Source organism: Dromaius novaehollandiae, chromosome 6 (assembly GCF_036370855.1).
Source record: "Dromaius novaehollandiae isolate bDroNov1 chromosome 6, bDroNov1.hap1, whole genome shotgun sequence".
Taxonomy (NCBI): domain Eukaryota; kingdom Metazoa; phylum Chordata; class Aves; order Casuariiformes; family Dromaiidae; genus Dromaius; species Dromaius novaehollandiae.
In genome coordinates this window covers 10,103,063-10,123,378 of record NC_088103.1, presented here as the reverse complement: position 1 = coordinate 10,123,378, position 20,316 = coordinate 10,103,063, and the positions used below count along the sequence as shown (strand labels likewise).

At 62.2% G+C, this 20,316-nt stretch overlaps 2 protein-coding genes across 3 annotated transcripts in view; one reads left to right on the top strand and one right to left on the bottom strand.

The window, feature by feature from the left end:
* Positions 1 to 20,316, bottom strand: part of CDH23 (cadherin related 23) — a 223,127-nt gene that overhangs the window by 24,816 nt on the left and 177,995 nt on the right. The window contains exons 28-36 of the mRNA XM_064513627.1: positions 18,363 to 18,423; positions 17,685 to 17,833; positions 16,531 to 16,666; positions 16,002 to 16,390; positions 15,813 to 15,914; positions 14,366 to 14,515; positions 13,513 to 13,641; positions 13,271 to 13,399; positions 12,460 to 12,687 (exon numbers count right to left, since the gene is read on the bottom strand). Coding sequence (XP_064369697.1) covers positions 12,460 to 12,687; positions 13,271 to 13,399; positions 13,513 to 13,641; positions 14,366 to 14,515; positions 15,813 to 15,914; positions 16,002 to 16,390; positions 16,531 to 16,666; positions 17,685 to 17,833; positions 18,363 to 18,423 — 1,473 coding nt within the window. The remainder of the gene's footprint in view (positions 1 to 12,459; positions 12,688 to 13,270; positions 13,400 to 13,512; positions 13,642 to 14,365; positions 14,516 to 15,812; positions 15,915 to 16,001; positions 16,391 to 16,530; positions 16,667 to 17,684; positions 17,834 to 18,362; positions 18,424 to 20,316) is intronic.
* VSIR (V-set immunoregulatory receptor) lies at positions 146 to 8,148 on the top strand. Of its 2 annotated transcripts, none has more exons than XM_026104814.2 (7): positions 146 to 1,084; positions 4,341 to 4,796; positions 5,033 to 5,080; positions 5,199 to 5,306; positions 5,902 to 5,929; positions 6,168 to 6,346; positions 6,494 to 8,148. In XM_026104814.2, exons 1-7 carry the CDS (start codon positions 1,024 to 1,026, stop codon positions 6,529 to 6,531), a joined length of 918 nt encoding a protein of 305 aa, XP_025960599.2. In that variant the 5' UTR covers positions 146 to 1,023; the 3' UTR covers positions 6,532 to 8,148. The 2 variants fall into 2 exon arrangements, with proteins under 2 accessions (XP_025960599.2, XP_025960598.2); XM_026104813.2 differs by having other exon boundaries at positions 151 to 1,084; positions 6,165 to 6,346.

Here is a 20,316-nt window from a genome sequence, read left to right as displayed (position 1 = left end):
CTGCATCCCTCCTTTTCCAGCTTTAAATAACCACGTTCGTGCACTCGGCTGTGCTTAGCGAATGGTGCCTTCTGGTCATGTCACCATGGGGAAGACCAGGGGACAGGGATGTGGCAAGACCATGCTGACGTGACTGTGTCTCTCAGGCGGTGTCTAGAGATACCCTTGGAGGAGGGACACAGCAGGACGGCTGAGGGCTCTGCCCTGCAGACACCGGCCCTTCCCACACGTCCCAGCGGGGTGGAGATGGGATATCGCTCTGCTTCGACGCCAGCTACAGAAAAGCAAAAATCCCTCTGGACGTCACGTCTGAACTTTCCCAGTCAGAAGTTTCTTCCTGCCTGACAAGGGTTACATTTTTCACGAGAGCTTCATAGAAAAGTTTGCAGTAAAAAAAAACCACAAGCCACACACTAATTAGCTTCTTTTCTGTATCACTACAGGCTCAGAAATTCAGAGCAGGTTAGCAGCAGAGTTTCATGTGGTTTGCAAACCTTCACGTGACTCGGGGCTCCACTTTCCAGGGAACACAAGTTTTATCTGCACGTTTTGAAACGCGGTGGCCCTCCGCTGCACCCGCCACGCGCCGGGCTTCTAGCTCTCCTTCTGAGCCTGGCGAGCTCAAAACGAAACTCTGGGAGAAAAGCGGTCACCTCACAAAAGTACCTGAGTCACGGCCAGATAGCTTCTTGGCTTTTCCGGGGCTGTGAACCTGCAGCCTGAAGCTCGAGCGATGGCCGGGACCGTGGCAGAGAACCAGGTCCACCCGTAGCAGTGTGCAAACCGGGCGCGGGAGCATCCAGACGGCAGAGCAGCTGCTCCAGATGTGCAAGGCCCTGGCCAGGGCAGCCCCCGGCTCCTTCCCCCCTCTCACCTCCTGGGGGTGCTCGCAGGTCTCTCGGCGGCTCGCAGCATCTCAATGAAATTTCCTGTGCGCGCAAGGCTGGCGGCGGCTGCGGGGCTGCCGGGCGCGAGCGGGCGGCTCGGCAAAGGCGAGCTCGCTGGCGAGGGCGAGCGCCGGCGATGGAGGCGACCCCCGGGCCCGGCGGGCTGCTGGCCGCGCTCTGCCTGCTCGCTGCCCACGGTAAGCGCCGGCTTTCTCTCCTCTCCTCTCCTCTCCTCTCTTCCCAGCGGCCAGCCACCCTGCGGGGCTGCCCGAGGAGTTTGGGGCGCTTGGGGGGGATTTAACTTGCCGGCCTCCCGGCGACGCTGGGATTTCAGAGGGGGGGGACCAAGGCGGTGGCGGCGGCGGTGGCGGTGCTTGACGCGATGTCCTGGGAGCAAGGGGGCTGCGGGGGAGCTGCTGCGTTTGCAAACTCTCTGCTCCTGCAGTGAGACTTTTCCTCCTTCTCCCTCGGCTTTGAGCTCGTTTGCGCGGCAGGAACGCAACCCCCCTCCCCTCGCTCGCTGCTCGCATCCCGCGATGCAGCCGGGACAGAAAGGCTGCCGTGTTGCCGGCTGACATCTGCCCCGCGGGGAGGGAGCCTTGCATCAGCCCCAGGGGCCGGCGCCCCGCGGGGAGGGCCGGCGTGGGGGCTCCGAGGATGCTCGGCTGTGCTGTCCCCCGAGCGAGCCAGGGCCGGCCGGGCGGCTGCTCCGTGCGCGTGTCTGCACCGGGCAAACAGCGTCTCTAGCCCGGGCTGTGGGGCGGCTGGCGAAAGAGGGTCGGCGCCAGCTGAAGGGGGACGGGTTAGCAAACGCGGCTGGAAAGGAGCGTGGTGGTGAGCACGAGCACCGTATGGGGCTCAGCCGCCCGCGGTGCCAGCGGTGCCACCGCCGGGGTTTCTGCGGCAGAAACAGCCCGTGCCCAGCCGCAAAGCTGGCTGCCCGCTTCACCCCCGCGCATCCTAAGCCCAGGTGTGCTTAAAAATAGGAGAAACCGCACATTTGTTTCTGGCACCCGGCCGCTGCTCGTGGCGGGGGACGGCCAGCTCTGCCAGCTGCCGGCGGGGCCGGGACGGCCGAGCGGGGCCGAGCCGGCTGCGGGGGCGGTGGGAGAAATGCTCGCAGGCTGCACGCTCGGGCGCTCCGCCACGCGTCCCGCAGGGCCGGCGCCCTGCCGGCTCCCCGCACCGCTTCGCCGGGCCCTTCTTGCCTCCTCGGCCCCTGCCCTGCCTGCCCACGGCCGTGGGGCACAGCCGGGGACCCGGGGGCCGGGTAGGGGTTTCCGGGACCCACCGCCCCCGCCGCACTGCCGGAGCGGGGATTGGAGCGGGCACCGCGGCCGGAGCTCCACCTTTCCCTAGCAGCGGCACAGTCAGGAGAAAAGCATTTAGCAAATCCAGCCCAACTTCCCCAAAATGATTCCAACTAGAAAAAAACAAACAAACAAGAAGCCTTAACTAAACCCATCCCATTAAATTGCAACGCACTGCTCTCATTTCTGACTTGGCCCCGCTCACCTCCACGGCGAGGGTGGCGATGGGGGAATAACTCAGCTCCCTCTCCGCTCAGAGACGGGACCGGCTGGGCAGAGGGATGCTGCGGACGGAGGACAGGCCCCCACTGGGAAAGGGATCTCTTCAGCTCCACCAGTTTGGCCTGAGCTGGGTGGTTTCCCGGTGGGGCCGAGGGGGTGCTCGGGGGGGTCTGAAACCCCCTTCTGGTTCTCAACCCGGTCCACACGCTCCAACTCGCTCCAACCTCGCAGCGCCAAGGCAAGCGCCCAGGGCGGACGAGCCCGGAGGGGCCGTGACCAGCGAAAGGCACGACGAGGGGCTTGCTGCGAGCCCACCGCCAAGCTTGCTTTGCCCCCAAACCACGTGAGATTGCGAGCCCGTCCTCACGCCGGGGCTGTGCCGAGACCGACGCCGGCACTGCAGGCAGCAAGCTGGCGGCTCTTCTTGTACACCGCTTCGGCAGAGGTTTGCTCTGACTTTCTCTTGGAAAGCGAGGCCGCGCAGTGGTCCAAGAGACGGGCCGTGCTGCGTGGACGTGGAGCGACGCAGGACCTCCCCGCGGCCCCGCCGGCACCCAGCACGGAAGCAGCCCCGCGCCTGCCGGCACATCTGGAGAGCCATCCAGCTTGGCAGCGTGGGGGAGAGAAGGACCTTTAACATGGGCCCAGGAGATGCTCTTGTTCGCCCACCTGGAGCTCGGCACGAAATCCGATTTTATTTAAGCCAGCAAAACCGGCCGTCGTTATGAGCTCCAGGGCTTTATTGCTTTTCTCTTTCCGTCTTGTCTCAAAAGCAGTCTGCCAGGTTTGCAGCTCAGCAGCGGTCCCACGGCCTGGGATGGAGCCGCGCTCCCCTGGCCGCTCCGCCTCCGGCGCCGAGCTCGGGGCAAAGCAGTGCCAAGGCGCCAGAGAGGACGACAGGTGCTTTCGGCACCCGCTGGCTGAGACCCCCGTCGAGACGGGGCGACCCGGCCCCCGCAGGCACACCTTCCCCTTGCTGATGTTCCTGGGTGCAGGGTCAAAAGGAGAAGAAACCTGGTCCTTGACGAGGGCCGGGCAAAGGATGCTCGCGGGGATGCGGGGCGATGCGAACCGCTGCGCTGCCGCACGCTCCCTGGCCGTGAGCCTGCACCTAGGAGAGCCCGAAGACCGGGACCAAATACCCACGCGCTTTCGTGCAGATTGCAAAGGAACAAGTGGAAACCGCTTGCCGCGGGCAGCACCTGGCGATGGGCACGGCTCCGCAGCGCTTGGGGGGAAGAGCGACGGCACCGGCAGTGCTCCGTGCTCCGCTCGCCGCCGGCGAGGACGGCGGAGCGGCCCGACCCGCCTGTGACTGACACCTCCTACATATAGCAAGTGAAAACCGCAAAGCCGAGCCGCGGTGGAGCGGGTGGAACAACAGGATGTTACCAAAATAAGAGAACATCTTGTCCTAATAATACGCTCTCCTCCGCAGCAGCCCAAGCCCGGGAACCTCCTTTTCTCGACATTACAGAACCGGCGCAGGGTTTCCTTCTCTCTCCGTCTCCAGCACTGCCGCAAGCGCCGGGAGGGCAGAGGGACGCGCGGGGCTGGGCCCTCTCCCCCGGCACCCGGGCGGCAGCCGCGGCGCTTTCCGAAACCGGGGGCAGCGGGCCCGGCCCAGAGCGGCTCCTCGCAAACAGGCGGCCTCAAGTTCCCCTTCGCCTCCGGGGCGGCGGAAAAACACGCGGCCGCGCTCGGCGCCGCAGGGTGGGACCCGCTCCCCGCCCGGGCGCGCGGGGCGCCCGCTCCTCCCCTGCTCTCGCTTCTTTTTTATTATTTTGCTTTCCTTTTTGCAAGCGGCGCTCGGGTGGCGGGGCACGGCGGCGCGGGCGCTCGCTCCTTGGCGGGCTGCGGCGTGGTCCTGGCCCCGCGCCGCCCTGAGCGTCCCGTCCCGGCTGTCCCTCTCTCCGCGCAGGCAGGGCGGCAGCCTTGGTGGTCACCGCGCCGTACGCGCTCTGCGTCTGCCCCGCGGGGCACAACGTCACGCTGACGTGCCGCGTGGCCGGGCCGCTCGCCGACCGCCACGACCTGCTCTACAAGACCTGGTACTTCAGCAGCAACGGCGACCAGAGCTGCTCCGACAAGACGCACATCCGCAACGTCACCGAGAAGGAGCTCCACCGCGACCTGGCCAAGCACCGCGGGCCGCCGGCCAACGCCACCGGCCGAGCCCCCCACGGCGAGCCGGCGGGCCGCCGCGGCGTGGAGCTCCTGCCCGACCACCACGGCGCCTTCCACATCGTGGTGACCAACCTGACGCCGGGCGACAGCGGCAACTACTGCTGCTACGCGGTGGAGGCCCGCCGGGAGCACGGCAAGCCCCACACGCTGCAGGTGGCCCACGGCGTCGTGGAGCTGCAGATCCGGCAGGGTGAGCGGGGCCCCCCCGGGTGCCGGGGCTGCGCTTAAAGGGGGGGAATAAACAAATAAATTTGAGCCGGAAAATTGCTCTGCTCCGTGGGCATGTAATTAAAACGGCGTTGCATGCTTTCGCTGATCTCCCCCAACCTCTTGCTGGGAAAGAGGAAAACAAGCCTTTGCTTCGGGGACCTCCGGGCTGGCGCAACCCCCGTGGCAGCTCATAAGCTCTTCTCTCCACCTCCGCAGGCAGAGGAGCGCCGCAAAACTGCACGTTTCACACCGCCACCAGCAAAGGTAAGGAAAGGCCCTTGCCCTCAGCTCCGGGCGAGGAAGAAGAGGAGAGCCTGCCGCCATGCCAGGCGGGGGCTGCCCCGAGCGCCGCCCGCTCCAGCGCTGCCTCCTTCCCTTGCAGACATCACGGCCGCCGCGCTGGCGACGGGGGCCTGCATCGTGGGCATCCTCTGCCTGCCCCTCATCCTCCTCCTCATCTACAAGCAGAGACAAGCGGTCAGCAACAGGCGTACGTACCCCCAACCGCGCGGCCGGGACGCTCCCCCGGACTTCCCACGCCGGGAGGAGCCGGGAAAGGCCATGCACAGCCGGGGTCGGGCGAACGTTAGGAGAGGGTTTTATTTTTCCCCTAGTTGACTGCAAAACACTATTTGCACTATTTTTTCCTCCCCTTCTCTAAAAAAAAAAGCGCCCCTTCACCCTGCACTGGTAAGGCTTGCAGCGAGCCGGGTCTCTCGCGGCCCCCCCAGCCGGGCAGCGGCGAGAGCGGCTTCGCTGCAGCGTATTCCCACGGCGCTTCCTCCGCCGGCACGACCTGGGCCGGAGCGAAGGCGCCTGCCCGCTGCAGACGGGTCCTGGCGAGCACCAGCTGCTCCAGACCCTATTGGTTTTCTTTTTATTTTTCCACAAGAATTGGCCCTTTCCGGTCATCTCATTCAAACCGGCCTTAAGAGAGCAAAAAAAAAAAAAAAAAAAAAAGGAACTAGTTGCTTAGGAAAACAAAAACAACCGAATCCGCGCAGGGAAAAGGAAAGGGCTGCCTGGACTTAACCCCTCGCGCGCTGGCCGGGTGCCCTAACGCTGCCTTCTCCCTCTCTCCGCAGGCGCTCACGAGCTGGTACGGATGGAGAGGTGAGGAAATCCCTGTGTCCCGGGGCCCCCCGAGGGCTTTTGCCCCTGTGCCCATGCCCTGAGGCCGGGGCGCATCCTCAGCAAAACCCCTGCCGTAAAGAGGCTCCCGAATTACAAATGCACACGAGCCGTGGCCGGGAGGTTGCTGGTGCCTTAATAAAATAAAAAGCACGGTTGGGAGCGGGGACGGGGTTAGGAGGGAGCTCGCGGCCTCACGCCCGCCTCTGCCCCGCAGCAGCGCCCAAGGCATCGAGAACCCCGTCTTCGAGGCTGCGCCCAGCACCGAGACGTGGCCCCGGGCGCCGCTGGCCTACGCGCCCGCCCGGCACACCTCCGAGTCCGGCCGGCACCTCCTCGCCGAGCCCAGCACCCCGCTGTCGCCGCCGGGCCCCGGCGACTGCTTCTTCCCCACGCTGGGTGAGTGCCCGAGAGGCAAAAAAAGAAAGAAAAAAGAGGGTCAGCTGGGGAGGGGGGAGCAACCCCATTAAATTTGGATATTTCCCCTGTTGCTGGCGCGGACCGGCTTGCAAGGTTTCCTAGCCAAGCCCATCTGCCATCTTCCAGAGCCTGTTCCCGACTCCCCGAGCGCCCCGAAGGCCTAGGGATGCCGGGGCCGCGCCGTCGCTGCCGGCTCGTACGGGAAAACGCCGGGCGGAGCGCTGGATGCTGGTGCTGCCGTCCTGCCCCGCGGAGGCCGGCGAGCCTCTCCCACGTGGGTTTCCACTCCTGCTCCCCGGTTTATTACGGACCACGCGTGCGACGTTTCCCGCCTGCATCCCGGAGGACACCTAACAGCAAGCCCCCGCCGGCCCCAGCGCCCGGGACGGAGCTGCTGAGGACGCAGAGACGTTCGGGCCTAATTCAGGGGGTTTGGGGGCTGCCGCCTTCCCAAGGATTTAACTTATTACTATGGTTTAACCTGTGCACCGTTAGCCTGCGCCTCCGACCAGCTGCCCGCGCAGTCCTTTCCGGAGCTGGCGGTGACGTACTGTTTAATCCACCTCGGACTGCGGGACAAAACAAGCTCTCCGGCCAGCGTTTCGCCAACTTTTCTTTCTTGCAAAACAGGAAGGGGAAAGGTCCCCTCCCACCGCAGGATCCCTCCTCCCCTACCAGGGCCTGGATGCTGCCAAGGACTTGGAGGAGGCTGCGGCTTCGGCCGGTCCCGGCGGCACACGTGCAAGGAGGGGAGCGATTCCCGCTGCCGTCTCGGGCTCAGCTTGCGAGCGGGCATTTCGTTTGCAGCAGAATTTATTTGGCCGTTTGTTTTCATTAGCAGTGTCGATTAAAAAGGACGCTTATGGGGTTCTTTAATGCGTACAAATTGGAAAGCTCACGTAAAGGATGTCGGAAGATTTTCCTGCACCCGGGTGCCTCCGGGACAGCCTGGCCCTGCCGAGCTGCTCGCTGCACCGGTTTCCGAAGCCGGCTCTGCGCTCGGAGGCCGCGGGCTTGCTCGCCCTGCAGGGATCCAGCTGCTGGGCCAGCTGTGGCCGGGCTCCCCGGCTGTTGCCCCATCTGGAGATAAGCACCGCACCGCCCCAGTTCTCCCCACACGCAACAAGATAAAACTTTGCGGTAGGAATAGTTACTCAAGGGTTTTTTTTTTCCCCCTCTTACTTCTGTTCTTGTTCTAAAGAGGAAAAAAGAAATCCCGCTGCTGATAGACTTAACATCAGCATTAGCCATAGCAGAGCAATGCCAGAGCTGAGCAAAAGCCTGCCAGCACCCGGCTTTGCACCGTGCTTTCCGACGGTACGTGGCTCGAGGAGACACCGGCCTCTCTCCCAGAAGGGCTGGGTGCAAGGGGAGACCTCGCGGGCGCGGGAATTTCCCCACGGCTACGAAGGCGAGGAGCCGGGCTGCAGGGGAGCAGCGAAAGCCAAACGTGCCTGGGGCCGGGGGATGCAGCGCCGTGGGGCTCGGAGCGGAGCCCGGAGGTCGGGAAAGCAGCGCGCGCGGCCCTCCCGCCATCGGCAAAACCGGCTCTCGGCCGCTCTTTTCAATCCTTATGCAATGAGAAAATCCCACCCCGCAGCCGTTCCCCCTTAACTCCTCCAGGGAGTTTCTCCAGGCGTTTCTCGGAGGCGCACGTCTCGCGGGCGGCCTGGCTGCCGGTGCGCTCCTCACCGCTTTGAACTCCTCTCCAAATTTCTGTGCCTTTCTGTGTTTATAAACGCATTGTTTGACGACGGAATAAAGTTTCACTGGAAATAGGAGCCGCTTCGTGCAGCGAGAAGGGGTTCGGAGGCGCCGGCCAGCGCAAGGTGCCGGCACGGGCAAGCTGGGGCAGCGCGGGGGGATGAGCTGGGAACTGCCCCAGTCCCCGCGAGCCGAAGCAAAGAGGTTTCCCAGGAGCGGCTTTCCGTAGGCGAAATCCCTCCTTCGCCTCGCCACACCTGGGCCCTGCCGCTCGGCAGCTTCCGCCCTGCTGTTTCCTCTTCTATTTTCTTGTCGCTGCTGTGCTTCTCCCCGACGCTCGCTCACGCGGCTTTGCTTTCTTTCTTGCACCCTGCCTTTCCTGTTTGCAGCCCCGCCGGCTCCCGCGACGCAACGCCCCACCTGAGCCACCGCCGCCGCCCTCGGCGAGGCAGGGCCCTTGCACCCTCCTCTTCCTCCTCATCCCCGTTCCTGCCTCCGGCCCCTGAGAGGCACAGGGAGAGCAAAGAGGAGCGAGCGGATTTTCGCGAGCAGGAACCCGAGGGGTCACTCCAGGGGCTGCTTTCCGGACCCCCACCGGCGAAGGGCAGCGCGCCGGGGAGGGAGGGGGCTTTGCTGCGCTCCGTGCAGCTCCGTGCACCGGAGAGCCAACCCTGGGAAGGGTGCAAAACCAGAGACTTTCGGGCAAAAGCTGCAACTGCCGCTTCGCAGGAGCAGGGGCACCCCAGGCAGGACGGCGGGGGGACCTGGCGAGGCGCCTGTGCCTTCGGGCCCTGGCCGGTCCCACCGGCTCCTGCAAGCGCACGCCAGCTGCTGCACGCGTGCCTCCGATCGGGCCCCGCCGTCTGCTGTTTTCCACTGCATCAGCAGGCGCGGGAGACGCTGAAGCGGCGGCGGTGCTTCATCTGACCTTTCGGTTCAGCACGGGCGGCCAGGAAGAAGAGCTGCGGCGGAGGAGCCCCGCCGCGGAGCCGCGCTGCGCGGGGGCGGCAGCAACATGGGCGAGATCTCCGCCACGCCGAGCAGCTCGCGCCGGCACCGCCGCTCGGCCGGGCTGGCGGGGCTCTGCCCTGCTCCCAAACGCCCCGGCCTTCCCACGGATCGAGCGGCGAGACCTTCCAGCTGCAGTTCACCCGCTCGCGGAGGTCTTCTTTCCCACGATGCTTTTTGGGGTAAATGTCACCCTTTTATCATCAACGCTTTTCCCTTTTGCAATGGTCTTTGGCCCCCGGCTGCTCCTTGCTGAGACGACAGCCACTCTTACGTGCACTCTTACTGCCCCAGGTACTGTGGATCACCCCTGGATTTCCTATTCCACTCCCAGCTCACTTTCTTCTGCCTCCCCATATTCACAAGGCCACACCTTGATGCAGTTGGAGGGATCTACGAGTTACAAACAACCAATTAATCCCCTTTTCCGCATTTGCACCATTGCGCTAGCCCAGATTACCAAAGTTTCTGGCAGGTGACGGACTCCTGACAGACATCGTTCCTGAGTCCACCACGCGGGCATGACGCCCGTCACCACCGTGTGACACTCGGGACGTGCTTCCACAGAAGCTAAAACGTCCTCAAGCTCTGGAAAGGACCAGGCTTTGAGGACACTCCTCCTCACCGGGGATCGGATCGCTGGGTGCTCTGTTTCGCACCGGCGTGGCAGGATTCTGGCGGCCACCGCTGGGATAACTCGCACTGGCAATGCCGGGGGGATGCTGCGGCCGAGAGCGTCTCGCCCGGAGCTGTGGTGACTCAGAGGGACCCCGGGTCCAGGGCTGGAAGGACACGGCCTGACAATCCTCCCTCCTCTGCTGCAAAGCTGAAACTCCCTTGCTCCTGATTTGATGTGGGCTGTTTTGGGGGGGATAACAGTGACTGAGGGTGGAAATAAGTGAAATGGAAAGTGAAAGGGGCATGGCTGGCGGTCCTTATCAGCTCTGCCTCTCCCAGAAGAGCATTACTCGAGGCAGATAGGAAATCTCTCCCTATTTCTCAACAACTCGCAGAGGTTCAGTAAAGGCCTTTTCCGCCCCACGAGCAAAAACCCAGTCCAAGCTGAACCATGTGCACGGCTGCCGGGACGCTGCTTGTGCAGCACGAAATGATAAGCTCTGTCACTTGTCCTTTCCAGCCACGGGCAGGAATAGGACATTCCCATGGCAACACCATTTGCTGGCTCCGTGCACTGCATTCCTCACCAGAGCAGCATCCTCCCACCACGCGATGCTCCCAGGGAGCCGGGGCCATGGGGACACATCCACGAAGAGCTGCCTCCTCTCTCTCTGGGGAAAGACACTTACTCATTCAGATTTAACCCACCGCAACCGTGTGGCTTAAGAGGAGGATGGTGATGAATAAACGGGCATGTGAACTACCCAGGAGGGAGGAGACGTCTGAGAGCGCAAAGTCTGAAGACAGAGCTGCAAGCCCACGTTCTGCACCTTCTGGTTGCAACGCGTTTCCTCAAAATGTAGAGCAAGGCTCTGCACCGAGAGCCCTGCTGGGAGATCAGAGAGATGGTGCGAGATAGCGGGTCGAGGTGGAGGAGAGGAAGCATGGCAGCGCATCATGCGCTAGGTGTTGTGCCTACGTGTTAGAGTCATCTTTGAAAAGCCCTCGCTCTTTGCTTGGTGTGGTCGCCTTGGAGGGACGAGCCAGAGAGAGGCAACAAAAACGCTTGTCAGTAAAAGAAAAAATGCACTTAGTTTGTTCCCTGTCGAAAAACACTAATTTCTTGGGACATAACCCAGCTTTGTTGGTGCAGCCATGTAATGATCCACATGCAAACACTTACTCATACCCCTGGAGAGGCTCACGAGCCAGAGGGGTTAGGAGGGACTCTGCACTCAAAAACGTGCCAAGTGTGATTTGCTCTTTTGACTCCCGCGTGCCAGAGTCCTCCTCTTCCAGGCAACTGAGGAGCTTGGGCTCCCGATCATTGCAACACTACAAATAACAGCTCCCGCGCGGGGCTGTGGAGAGGGGACGGCGCGAGGCGGACGATTGCAAGAAAGACAGTTACCCGCCTGGCAGACCCGAACGCTGGCAGCTAACCAGCGGGACGGCGTTAGCTAATAAGCGTCCCCGCACCAAAGGCTGACTGATGGCATCAGCCCCCAACGCGCACCCGTGCTCACCCAGACCCCCGCCTCGGCGGGCACGCTGCTCTCCGGCAAATCCCAAATCCAGCACTGCAATGACCACAACAGTTTCAGTGATAACTCCTCTGTCTTATCTCATTTGCTGTCACCGGACGCAGAGACGCGCATCGGTCCACACCGAGCAGACCAGGAGAACCGTCCGTAACGCCTCGCTGAAGTTTATTCCCGAGCTGCTTTGCAAACCGAGGTGCCTGGCCGGCTCTTGCGGGACCTGCTTTGACTCACCGAGCACCCAGGGGCAGAAAGGCAGCCTGGACTGCAAACCTGCCCCCTCCCCGCATTTTCCTCTGTGGCCGTGAGGTTTAACTCCCACGTCAGGGGAGAGAGAGGCGAGCGTGAACATCCGCAGACCTTCATGTATTTTATTACGTCTGATTCCGAGTGCTGGGAGCCAGCAGGCAGGACAACTCCTGCAGCTGCTGGCAGCCTCTCCTGGTGGGGCCCTCTTGATATTTTCAGTATTTATTTATATATTTACAGAAAGGAGAGAAACAGTTTGAGGCTGCTGCTGAAACCACTTCAGAGCAGACATAGCGAGATGAAAAGCGGCGATACCAGAGCAGGCTGGGAGCCGAGCAAAGCCACTGCTGCTGCGTGCACGCAGCTCTTGCAGGGCCGCGTTTCGAGAGCCCGGCACACGGGAGGGCTGGGAAGGTGCAAAGGGAAGCCAGCGCTTGGCCGCAGGACAGCAGGACCTCCCCACATGTCCCAAAGCGGCAGCTCTGGCTGCAAGAGAGGGTCCTGCCCGGCTCCGCCAGAACTAGGCATCCAAGGAGCCCTTGGGAAGCTCTGAGTCATACGTGCACTTGGCAAACTGGGAATCTGAGTCACAACCTGCCTTCTCCCCCGTCTCCTCCTCCAAAGGCCAAGGCTTGGGCTGGCGCGGGAGGAAGACCTCGCTCTCGTTCCAGGCCCGAGACCTAACGCAACTCACCGAGGCAGATCTGAAGCGGCCGCTCGCACCTTGGCACGAGGAGCACAGCTTTGCATGGAAATACCAAGTGCAAACACAGCGGGGATGTGCAGCTGAGCATGGGGCACAGTGGAACGAGCAACACATCAGCATGAGGCCACCGGCCAAGCATCTGTCATCAAATAAGCTCCTAGTTTCCAGGTCAATCTCATCCCCCTTCCACACTTGATGTCTCAATAACAAACATGCTCAAAGCAGTGCTTCCCCCCAAAAAGCGTGATTCCCTTCTGGCTACTTACGGACAGGGAGGGGTTGCCCTCGTCCTCCACGGTGACCACGAGGTGGTAGGAGCTCTGGCGCTCGCGGTCGGGCGGCGAAGGGCGGGTGGCGATCTCCCCCGTGACGCGGTCCATGCGGAAGGTCAGGTCCTCGTTGCCTTGGGTGATGTAGTACGAGAGGACGCTGTTGAGGCCGATGTCGCGGTCGGTGGCGCGCACCTGGACCACCGCGGTGCCTCCGCCGACGTTCTGCAGAGGAAGAGGTACCGAGAGGGATGCTCGGGGAGGGACACCCACAAAAGCCTATGTGCAAAAGCACGGAGCTCGCTCTCGTCATAAAACTCCAGCTAACCTAGCGTTTTAAAACAGGTTATACCTTGATTAATCAACTTGCAGCACAATCTGAAATGACTCCCTTGCTAAGCAAGTTTTCAGTCCAGGGAATATAACAGACTGAAACAGATACACCTCATAATGTATTCTAATCTATTGCAACATAAAATATACAAACGCAATGCAATTAATAACATAATTCTAGTACAGAAGAGCGTTTTCCAGGTGTTGCGGTGCTTTGGGCTCCAAGAGAATGAGGCGTGCTGCCACCGGGCAGAGGTAGGAGCAGGACCTTGCTCCTCGCCACGACGCCCAGCAGCCCAACCAGCACCACTTTGAGGGCAGAAGGCTGGTTTTCTGCGCCCAACCCAGCCAGGCCACCCGGATGCCGTTTCCAGGGGGAATCAAAGCAGAAATTCTGCTCCTCAACCCGCTTTCCGGATCACTCCAACACGTATTGGAAGACGCCAACGCGGCGACCGCCCCGGGCGCCGCTCACCTCGCTGACGCTGACGTTGTAGCCCCAGGGGCTGTCGACGACGGGCGGGTTGTCGTTGACGTCCAGGACGCTCACGCGCAGGCCGTGCTCCCTGCGGCGGGGCGGCGTGCCGCCGTCCGCGGCCTGGATCTGCGGGGCAGCGCGGCTAGCGGCGGCGCGGGGCGCGGGGCGCCGGCGGGGAGGGGGTCCCGGCGCCCGCGAGGCCGCCGGCGGCGGGGGGGGAGCGGGGCGGGCGGCGTTACCCGTAAGCTGTAGTGGTCCAGCAGCTCGCGGTCCAGCGGCCGCGCCAGCAGCACCTCGCCGTAGGTGCCGTTGGTGGTGCGGATCTCGAAGGCCCGGCCGACGTTGCCCGACGTCAGGGAGAAGGTCACCTGGAGCGGCCGTGCGGCAGGGCGGGGGGAGGCAGACGGGGCAGGCGCCGTGAGCGGGGGGCGTCCCCGTCTCGCCAACGCGAGCGGCGCGGCGAGGTCGCCCGCCCCGCGGCCGGCCCCGGCCTCCCGCTGCCCCTGGGGCTGGGCGGGACCATGCCACCCCGCCAAGGAGACTTGAGGGCACTCCCGAGTGACTTGCTCTGGCGCCTGGGAGGGACCGACCACGTGCTCGGTGCTACCCCGTATTAAAAAACCACACGGGCTTTGGAGACGGCCAGGTTTGGCCCCAGGCCGCCGGGTCCCCCCGCGCCTCCCGCACCGGGTCTTGCAGGAGAGGTGCAAGGTGGCTCCGGTTCCTCCAAAGCCCCAGTGGCACCAGGGCAAAGTTGCTCCGGATTCGAGCGAGGGTTGAAACTCGTTTGCGGGCAGAAACTGCGCCAGGAGCTAATTAACGCATTAACGAGAATAGCAAAAGGCGGCGAGCTTCCTGTGCCGCCCGCCAAGGACGTCCCCGCCGTCCCCCGCGGCGGGGAGGCCACAGCTGGTTCTCAGATTGCTGGGCTCCTTCTCACACGTGTCCCACCGAGCCTTCAGCCCCCAGAGGCCTCGGGCGATGTTTTTTTCCTCTTTTGGGGCCGGCAGGAAAAGGCCGCGTGCCAAAGGTGAGCGGGAAGCAAACACCCCGAGGCGCGAGCCGGACCCCCCCCCCCCCCGGCCTCCCCACCTGCCCGTTGCTCCCCGCGTCGGGGTCTCGGGCCAGGACCACGGCGATGCGCTTGCCCACGGCGCAGTCCTCGGCCACGCTCACGGACGAGTCGGAGGTGATGTCGAACTGGGGGCTGTTGTCGTTCTCGTCCAGCACCGTGATGGTCACCTGCGGGCACGGCGGGGCGCTGAGGCAGGGCGCTGGCCGGAGCCGCAGGGCGGCAAAATTGGGTTTAAAACCAAGCGGACACCAAAAAATTCGAGCGCCTTCCTCCGGGCTGCACGAACTTAATTGAAAGGGGCAAATTAAAGTATAAACAAGGCCAGAGCTCCCTCCTGGGAAAGGGGACGTGGCCCGATCTATGCGGGGGTCCCTCGGGGGTCGGAAACCCTGCGACGCAGGTGAACGAGCAGGACGAGGGGCGTGCAGGGAGACGGCTGCACCGCGCGCGGCGGCCGCTGCAGCAACGCGTAAGCCGAGCGGTGGTGGGGCCCCGAGACGCGGCCCGGGCCCGAGCCACCCTGGCTGCGATTAGCCAGAGGAAATGCTCTCATCGCGCCTGCAATTAAAGACCCGCGACGCCGCACACAAACGAGAGAGGAAGAGCGCTTCTGTTCCCGGGGCTCTATTTACGGGCGCCGGTGGCCCCCAGGTGCAGCCACGCTGAACGCGACAACATCCCGGAGGAAGCCCGGCAGCGCGAGCCGGGCCACTCGGTTATTGTTGCCGCCGAAAGAAAGAAACCGAGCCGGGAGCGGGGAGAGCCCCCGCGGGGGCCGGAAAAGATGCTGCAGCTGCTGCCGTGGGGCATCCCGGCCCCGACCTTCCCGGCACGAGCCGCGGCGGCGGAGCCAGCGCCAGGCCCCGGGCACGCTTACCTTCTGCCGGAGGGGAGCAGAATGGGGAAAAAGAGAAAAACAAACAAACAAACAAGCGAGAGTTAGCGGGTGCCCAACATCAGGGTAGGCGCTTGGGGCACCAGGTACACCCCGGCTTCCCAAATTGGCACGGCATCGTTTGTGCCGGCAGGGCTCTCCACTCCCGGGGACGAGGCGCGCTCTGCACTCTGTGTGCCCTGCGCTGCAGCGGGTAAATGCAAATCACCCCCCTGCTCGGGCACCTTTGAAACTGCCAAATATAATGCACTCAAATATAAACCGCTGCGGGGTATTTCAAGGCCTCAAAATTTACCTACCTCAAAACTGTTTTAGTCTGTTAAGCGATCAGCAAATTTGACAGTTCGGGCTTTTTTTGTTGTTGTTGTTCTGAGAAATCTGGCCCCGTGACATGCAGAAGCTAAAACATGACGATTTGTGCTTACACAAATACAGGGTTCCTCCCAAATCAGGGTTTCCAGACCCTAACGCTTGCCTGCACGGGTTGGAAAAGTGCAGGGCAGGGGAACAGGACCTGCTAGAAGACGTGGCAGAACTTGCTCGGGTGAGGAGCACAAAGAGCTACTCACCACCGTAGAGTCAATCTTTGGCCCTCCGTCATCGGCCACCACCGTCAAGGTGTAGAAGTCTCCCTTCTCGCGATCCACCTGGCCTTTGACCGTGATCACACCCTGCCAAGGACCGACAGCCGTGTTGACCACCAACACCTAATCCACACTAGAGAACCGTGCCGGGGGGCCGATCTTGTGGCTACTCACGGTGATCCCGTTGATTTTGAACAAGGAGAGCGCCTGGGCGTTGGTGTTGGGGTCAAACTTATAGGTGATCTGGTTGAGGTTGTCGATGGAGCGGGCCTGGACCCTCAGCACCTCGGAGCCCAGGGGGATGTTCTCCATGATGACGGCCTCGTAGCTGACGTTGGAGAACTGCACGGCCTCGTCCAGCTCGTTCAGGAGGCTCACGTAAACGCTGCAGAAGCCCTGGTTGTTGGGGGGCGCCTGGTCCGTGGCGGAGACGTTCATCAGGTAGCTGGTTTTGGTCTCATAGTCCAGGTACTCGATGGTCGTGATGAGGCCCGTGCTCTCGTCGATCTCAAACTTCCCTTCAGCGCCTGACAGGATTTTGTAGCTCACCAGACCACCGTTCCCTGGGGCAGGAGGAAAAACAACCGTTTAAACCGGGCTCCCCAAAGAGGCAACACCGTATCTCCTCCACGTCGGAGCCCCAGCACCATGGGGGGATGGGGCAGCTGGAGGAGACGCTCGTCGCTCGCCCCCGGCTTCCTACCCGTGTCTCGGTCCGTCGCTCGGACAACGGCGACCGACGTCCCTATCCCGGCCGTCTCCCGCAGCCCCAGGCGGTTGTACTGCCGCTGGGTAAACACGGGCACCTCGTCGTTGACGTCTTCCACGTACACTATCACCTGCAAAACCCCCCGGAGAAACCACCGGCGAGCTGGGCGCGTGCTCGCAGCCCACTCCGCTCAGAAAAGGCTCAGCAAGAGAGCTAAACCTGGTCAGTCCCTTCCTGACCTGGGTACAGGTCGAACAGTAGTTACTGAATGCTTTGGGATCCCCTACCCAAAACCTTGCAGTCAGAGACCCGGCAACACAGACACACCGATGACTCAAAGGGAAAATTTGTCGATAGCTCTCAGTCTGCTCTCACGTGCGGGTCAAGCCACGCTTTCTCCCCTTCCCTAGGGAACATCCCTTCTCCTCCTGGCTTTCTACTTGCTGCTGGTGCCGTGGGCACGTGGCACTCGGCCAGAGTCCCCAGCAAACTTGGCGGGTCTAAGAATAGATGCAGAGACTGTGGAGGTGCTGCTAGAGAGATGGGACGCTAGATGAAGGCTCATGGGAATCCCTCCTCAAGGAAGGAAGTTGTTGTATCACTGCTAATCATTGTCGACGGGTCTCGTTTTATTTAAGTATATGGCTGGCCGCAGGACACACTTTCCAGCAGGCTGAGGTGTCGATGCCTTCCCTGGCTGCACTACAGGAGCGGCAAAGGGACGCTGGGCTGTTTGGCTGCAGAATTCACAAGGAAAAGGGAAAATCCGCCCGGGCCAGCGCCATGCGCGTGCTCTTGGGCACAGCCACGGCTCTTCCTTGCAGCGCCCGGCAGCCGAGCCGCTTGCAGCCAGCCGGCCGAGCGGGGCTCCCGCCGGCAGCCGCTGCCGTGCCACTTAGCAGCCTAATTACGCTACAAAATGTCACAGGAAAAAAGAAAAAAAAAAAAACCCAAACCAAAGCTATTCTCCACCCACAGGCAGCCCCCGGAGAATTTCCGTCAGTATTTCCATGCCAGGTCTCTCGAACTTCCTGCACGCCTGCCTCGGCTCAGCACGCGGTGGAAATTGCTGCCTTTCAATGAGACATCACTAATCGGGTGCGTTGCCGGCTCCCCGGCCGCCCGCCCCGTGGCCGCGGTGGCCGTACCCTCACGGAGCTCCTCATGGGCCCCTGCTCGGTGTTGTAGGCCTCCACCTCCAGCACGTGAGAGGAGTTTTGCTCTCGGTCCAAGGGCCGCACGCCTCGCATCACCAGCCCCGTGCTGGGATTGATCCGAAAGTTGTTGTGCTCGTTTCCTGCCGGGGCGAAAAGAGAAGGAACCGGTGCCGCTGCTGCTCCATCCAGGCTGCCCTGCACGCACGGTGCTTCCCGGGGACTGCGGTCGGGTTACGCAGCAGAGCCTCGTCCTGCATGGCTTCGGGCGGCCGTAACAGGTAAAAAAAGACCCAAAGACAACAGGGCAGATGGGGCGGCAAGAGGCTGAGGCTGAACCCGCAAACCGCCCTCGCTCCCCGCCGTGGGGCCGGGCTTGGTGGTGTTTGCCAAGCTGGTGCCTGCCAGAGGCATCGGCGAGGAGCGAAGCGGGAGCTACAGCATCCCGTCATCTAAGTGCAGGTACGGCAGCGTCGCCTGGACCGCCGAGGACAGCCCATCCCCTGGCAATCGCCCTTAGGCCGAATGGCCGATTTTGTTTGGGGGCGCGGGGAAATGTTTCTGTTGGCTGCAAGGTGCAACACGAAGGAAGGTGCAACCTCGCCGAGGGTGGTTTGCGTGTGACTGTGGAACGCCCCGCGGCGTGAACGGCAAAGGGGCGGCTGCACTCACCCTTGACAATCCTGTACCACACTCGCCCGTTAATACCTTCATCCGCATCCGTGGCTTTCACCTTTGCAAGGAAAGAAAAGCAGGCAGTGAGGGGCAGGGATCTGGAGGCAGTGACAAGCCCTCCTAGCCCGGGCAGGCCCAAGGACGGGCCTCCTCTTGCCGCTGCACTGTGGCACTCTTCCACCTGAGGCAGGGAGCTGATGAGCAGCAAACCCCAGACAGTAACCCTCCCCTCACCGCTTGCCGACTCGCAGATAAAACGTTCGCTGCTCCAAGAGCGCGCTGGAGAGTGCCCGATGGATCTGAGCACCTCCAGCAGCCACGTGAAAAGCAGCCGGAGAAAAAAGCAGCAAACCCAGCGTTTCGCACGCCTTCTTTCTCCTCTCCGACGCCCGGGCGGAGGGCTATTTTGCAACAGCCAGTGTTGTTTTTTTCCGTCTGACTCACCGAGAAGTCAGGACAGCTTGGCTAACAGCAGCTGCAAGGCAGGAGACCGGTCCCGGGCAGCAGGGCTAACGGGCTCAGGAGCCCTCAGCTTCCAGGTCACCTGCTCAAACTGGCCCAGGGTTGGAGCTGAGCTTGAGGACCACGCTGCGAAGTCTGTGGGCGAGCACCCTGGCAGAGAGGTATCTCCACCAGTCCTGCCCCAGGCACTAGTGCTTGCACCTGCAAACGCTGCCTCAGATATCCCGCCAGCGGAGCCACCCAAAGACAGACTCCTTCTCCCGGGCAGGTGGATGGAGACCTAGAGCTTCCAGGTCTATCATACACAACGCTAGGGGAAGAGGATGACCCACTTCCAGGCTGGTGCAAGAGCAGACACCTGGGTCTAGTCTCTTTGACAGCTGAGAACCAGACTCTGTGCATTTACCTCTTCTTACAGCGCCTCTGCAAGGTGCTGGAAACTCAACCCAAAAAGTAACGCATGTAAAAAAATACTGAAGGAAACATAAATGCAATGTGCTTAGAGAACTCTGGTGTTCTGGACACTCAGCTGAGCACTGCGGGAGCCCCAGCAGAGGAGGAGAGCACCCCTCAGCTGTGATGCCCTGCACGGTCCGTGCACGCATAAAACAAGCCATGCACAGTACACATCAAAGCCCACAGCTGACAGCTACATATTGAAAGTGCGATACTGAGGAACCGCTGCCTAGTTCCCAAGGAAACTTAACACAACGGTCCCCTCTGCTGTCTCCGCACAACATTGCAGGGCTTGTCTCTGCAAAGCCTCCCCAGCAGCCACCGGCCCCGGCAGCTGGGGAGCGGGAGGGCGCGAGCGGCAGGAACAAGCGCAGGGCCTGCGCTTCCTTCCCAGCTGCACTCGAGCCCCTGCTCATCTCCTCGCTTCCCCCAAAAGAGCCGGCTGACAAACACAGCAGTTGCTGTTTGCAGATCATCTGGGCGAGATCTCAGGGAATGGCTTATGCTTTGTGGTCCAGTTCGCTCCCCTTGGGGAAGTGGGCGCTCGGCTGCATCGTTTGGCTACAAATATTGCTCAGCAGCTGCCTTTCGCCAGGTGTGGCTTTACACCCGGACTTAGCAGCGTGGCAACAGCCATAGGTGCAGCAGGAGCGAGGAGGCCATTTACAGAGGCTCAGCTTCGGTGCCCTGCGCTGGCTTTCACCCACAGCTTGAAGCAACATTTGCAGGAGCTGCAGGTGCTCAGAGCTCCCAAAAGCAGCTTTGGGATGCCACTGCCTGCTCCCCAGCGTGGCCTAATGCCCCACACCGATGGCCCCATCACCAGCAGGTGATGCCAAGTGGACCAGTGCCTTGGCCTGGGGACACCAGTCTGCTGCGTGCACCAGCTCCCTCCTTAGCAGAGCTGTCGAGCCAGGCAAATGATGTGCTGGGGCACCGGGGGTACAAGGGACACCTGAAGGAACAATTCCTTGCAGTTTTCTGTGCCGTTCCCTGCTGTGCCCTGAAAAATGCATTTTGCAGACAGCAAAGG

Coding starts and splice junctions, on each gene's coding strand:
- VSIR (XM_026104813.2), top strand. CDS start 1,024: ATGGAGGCGACCCCCGGGCCCGGCGGGCTGCTGGCCGCGCTCTGCCTG. Junction 5,081..5,198: donor TCACACCGCCACCAGCAAAG/GTAAGGAAAGGC, acceptor CTTCCCTTGCAG/ACATCACGGCCGCCGCGCTG. Junction 6,347..6,493: donor CTGCTTCTTCCCCACGCTGG/GTGAGTGCCCGA, acceptor GCCATCTTCCAG/AGCCTGTTCCCGACTCCCCG.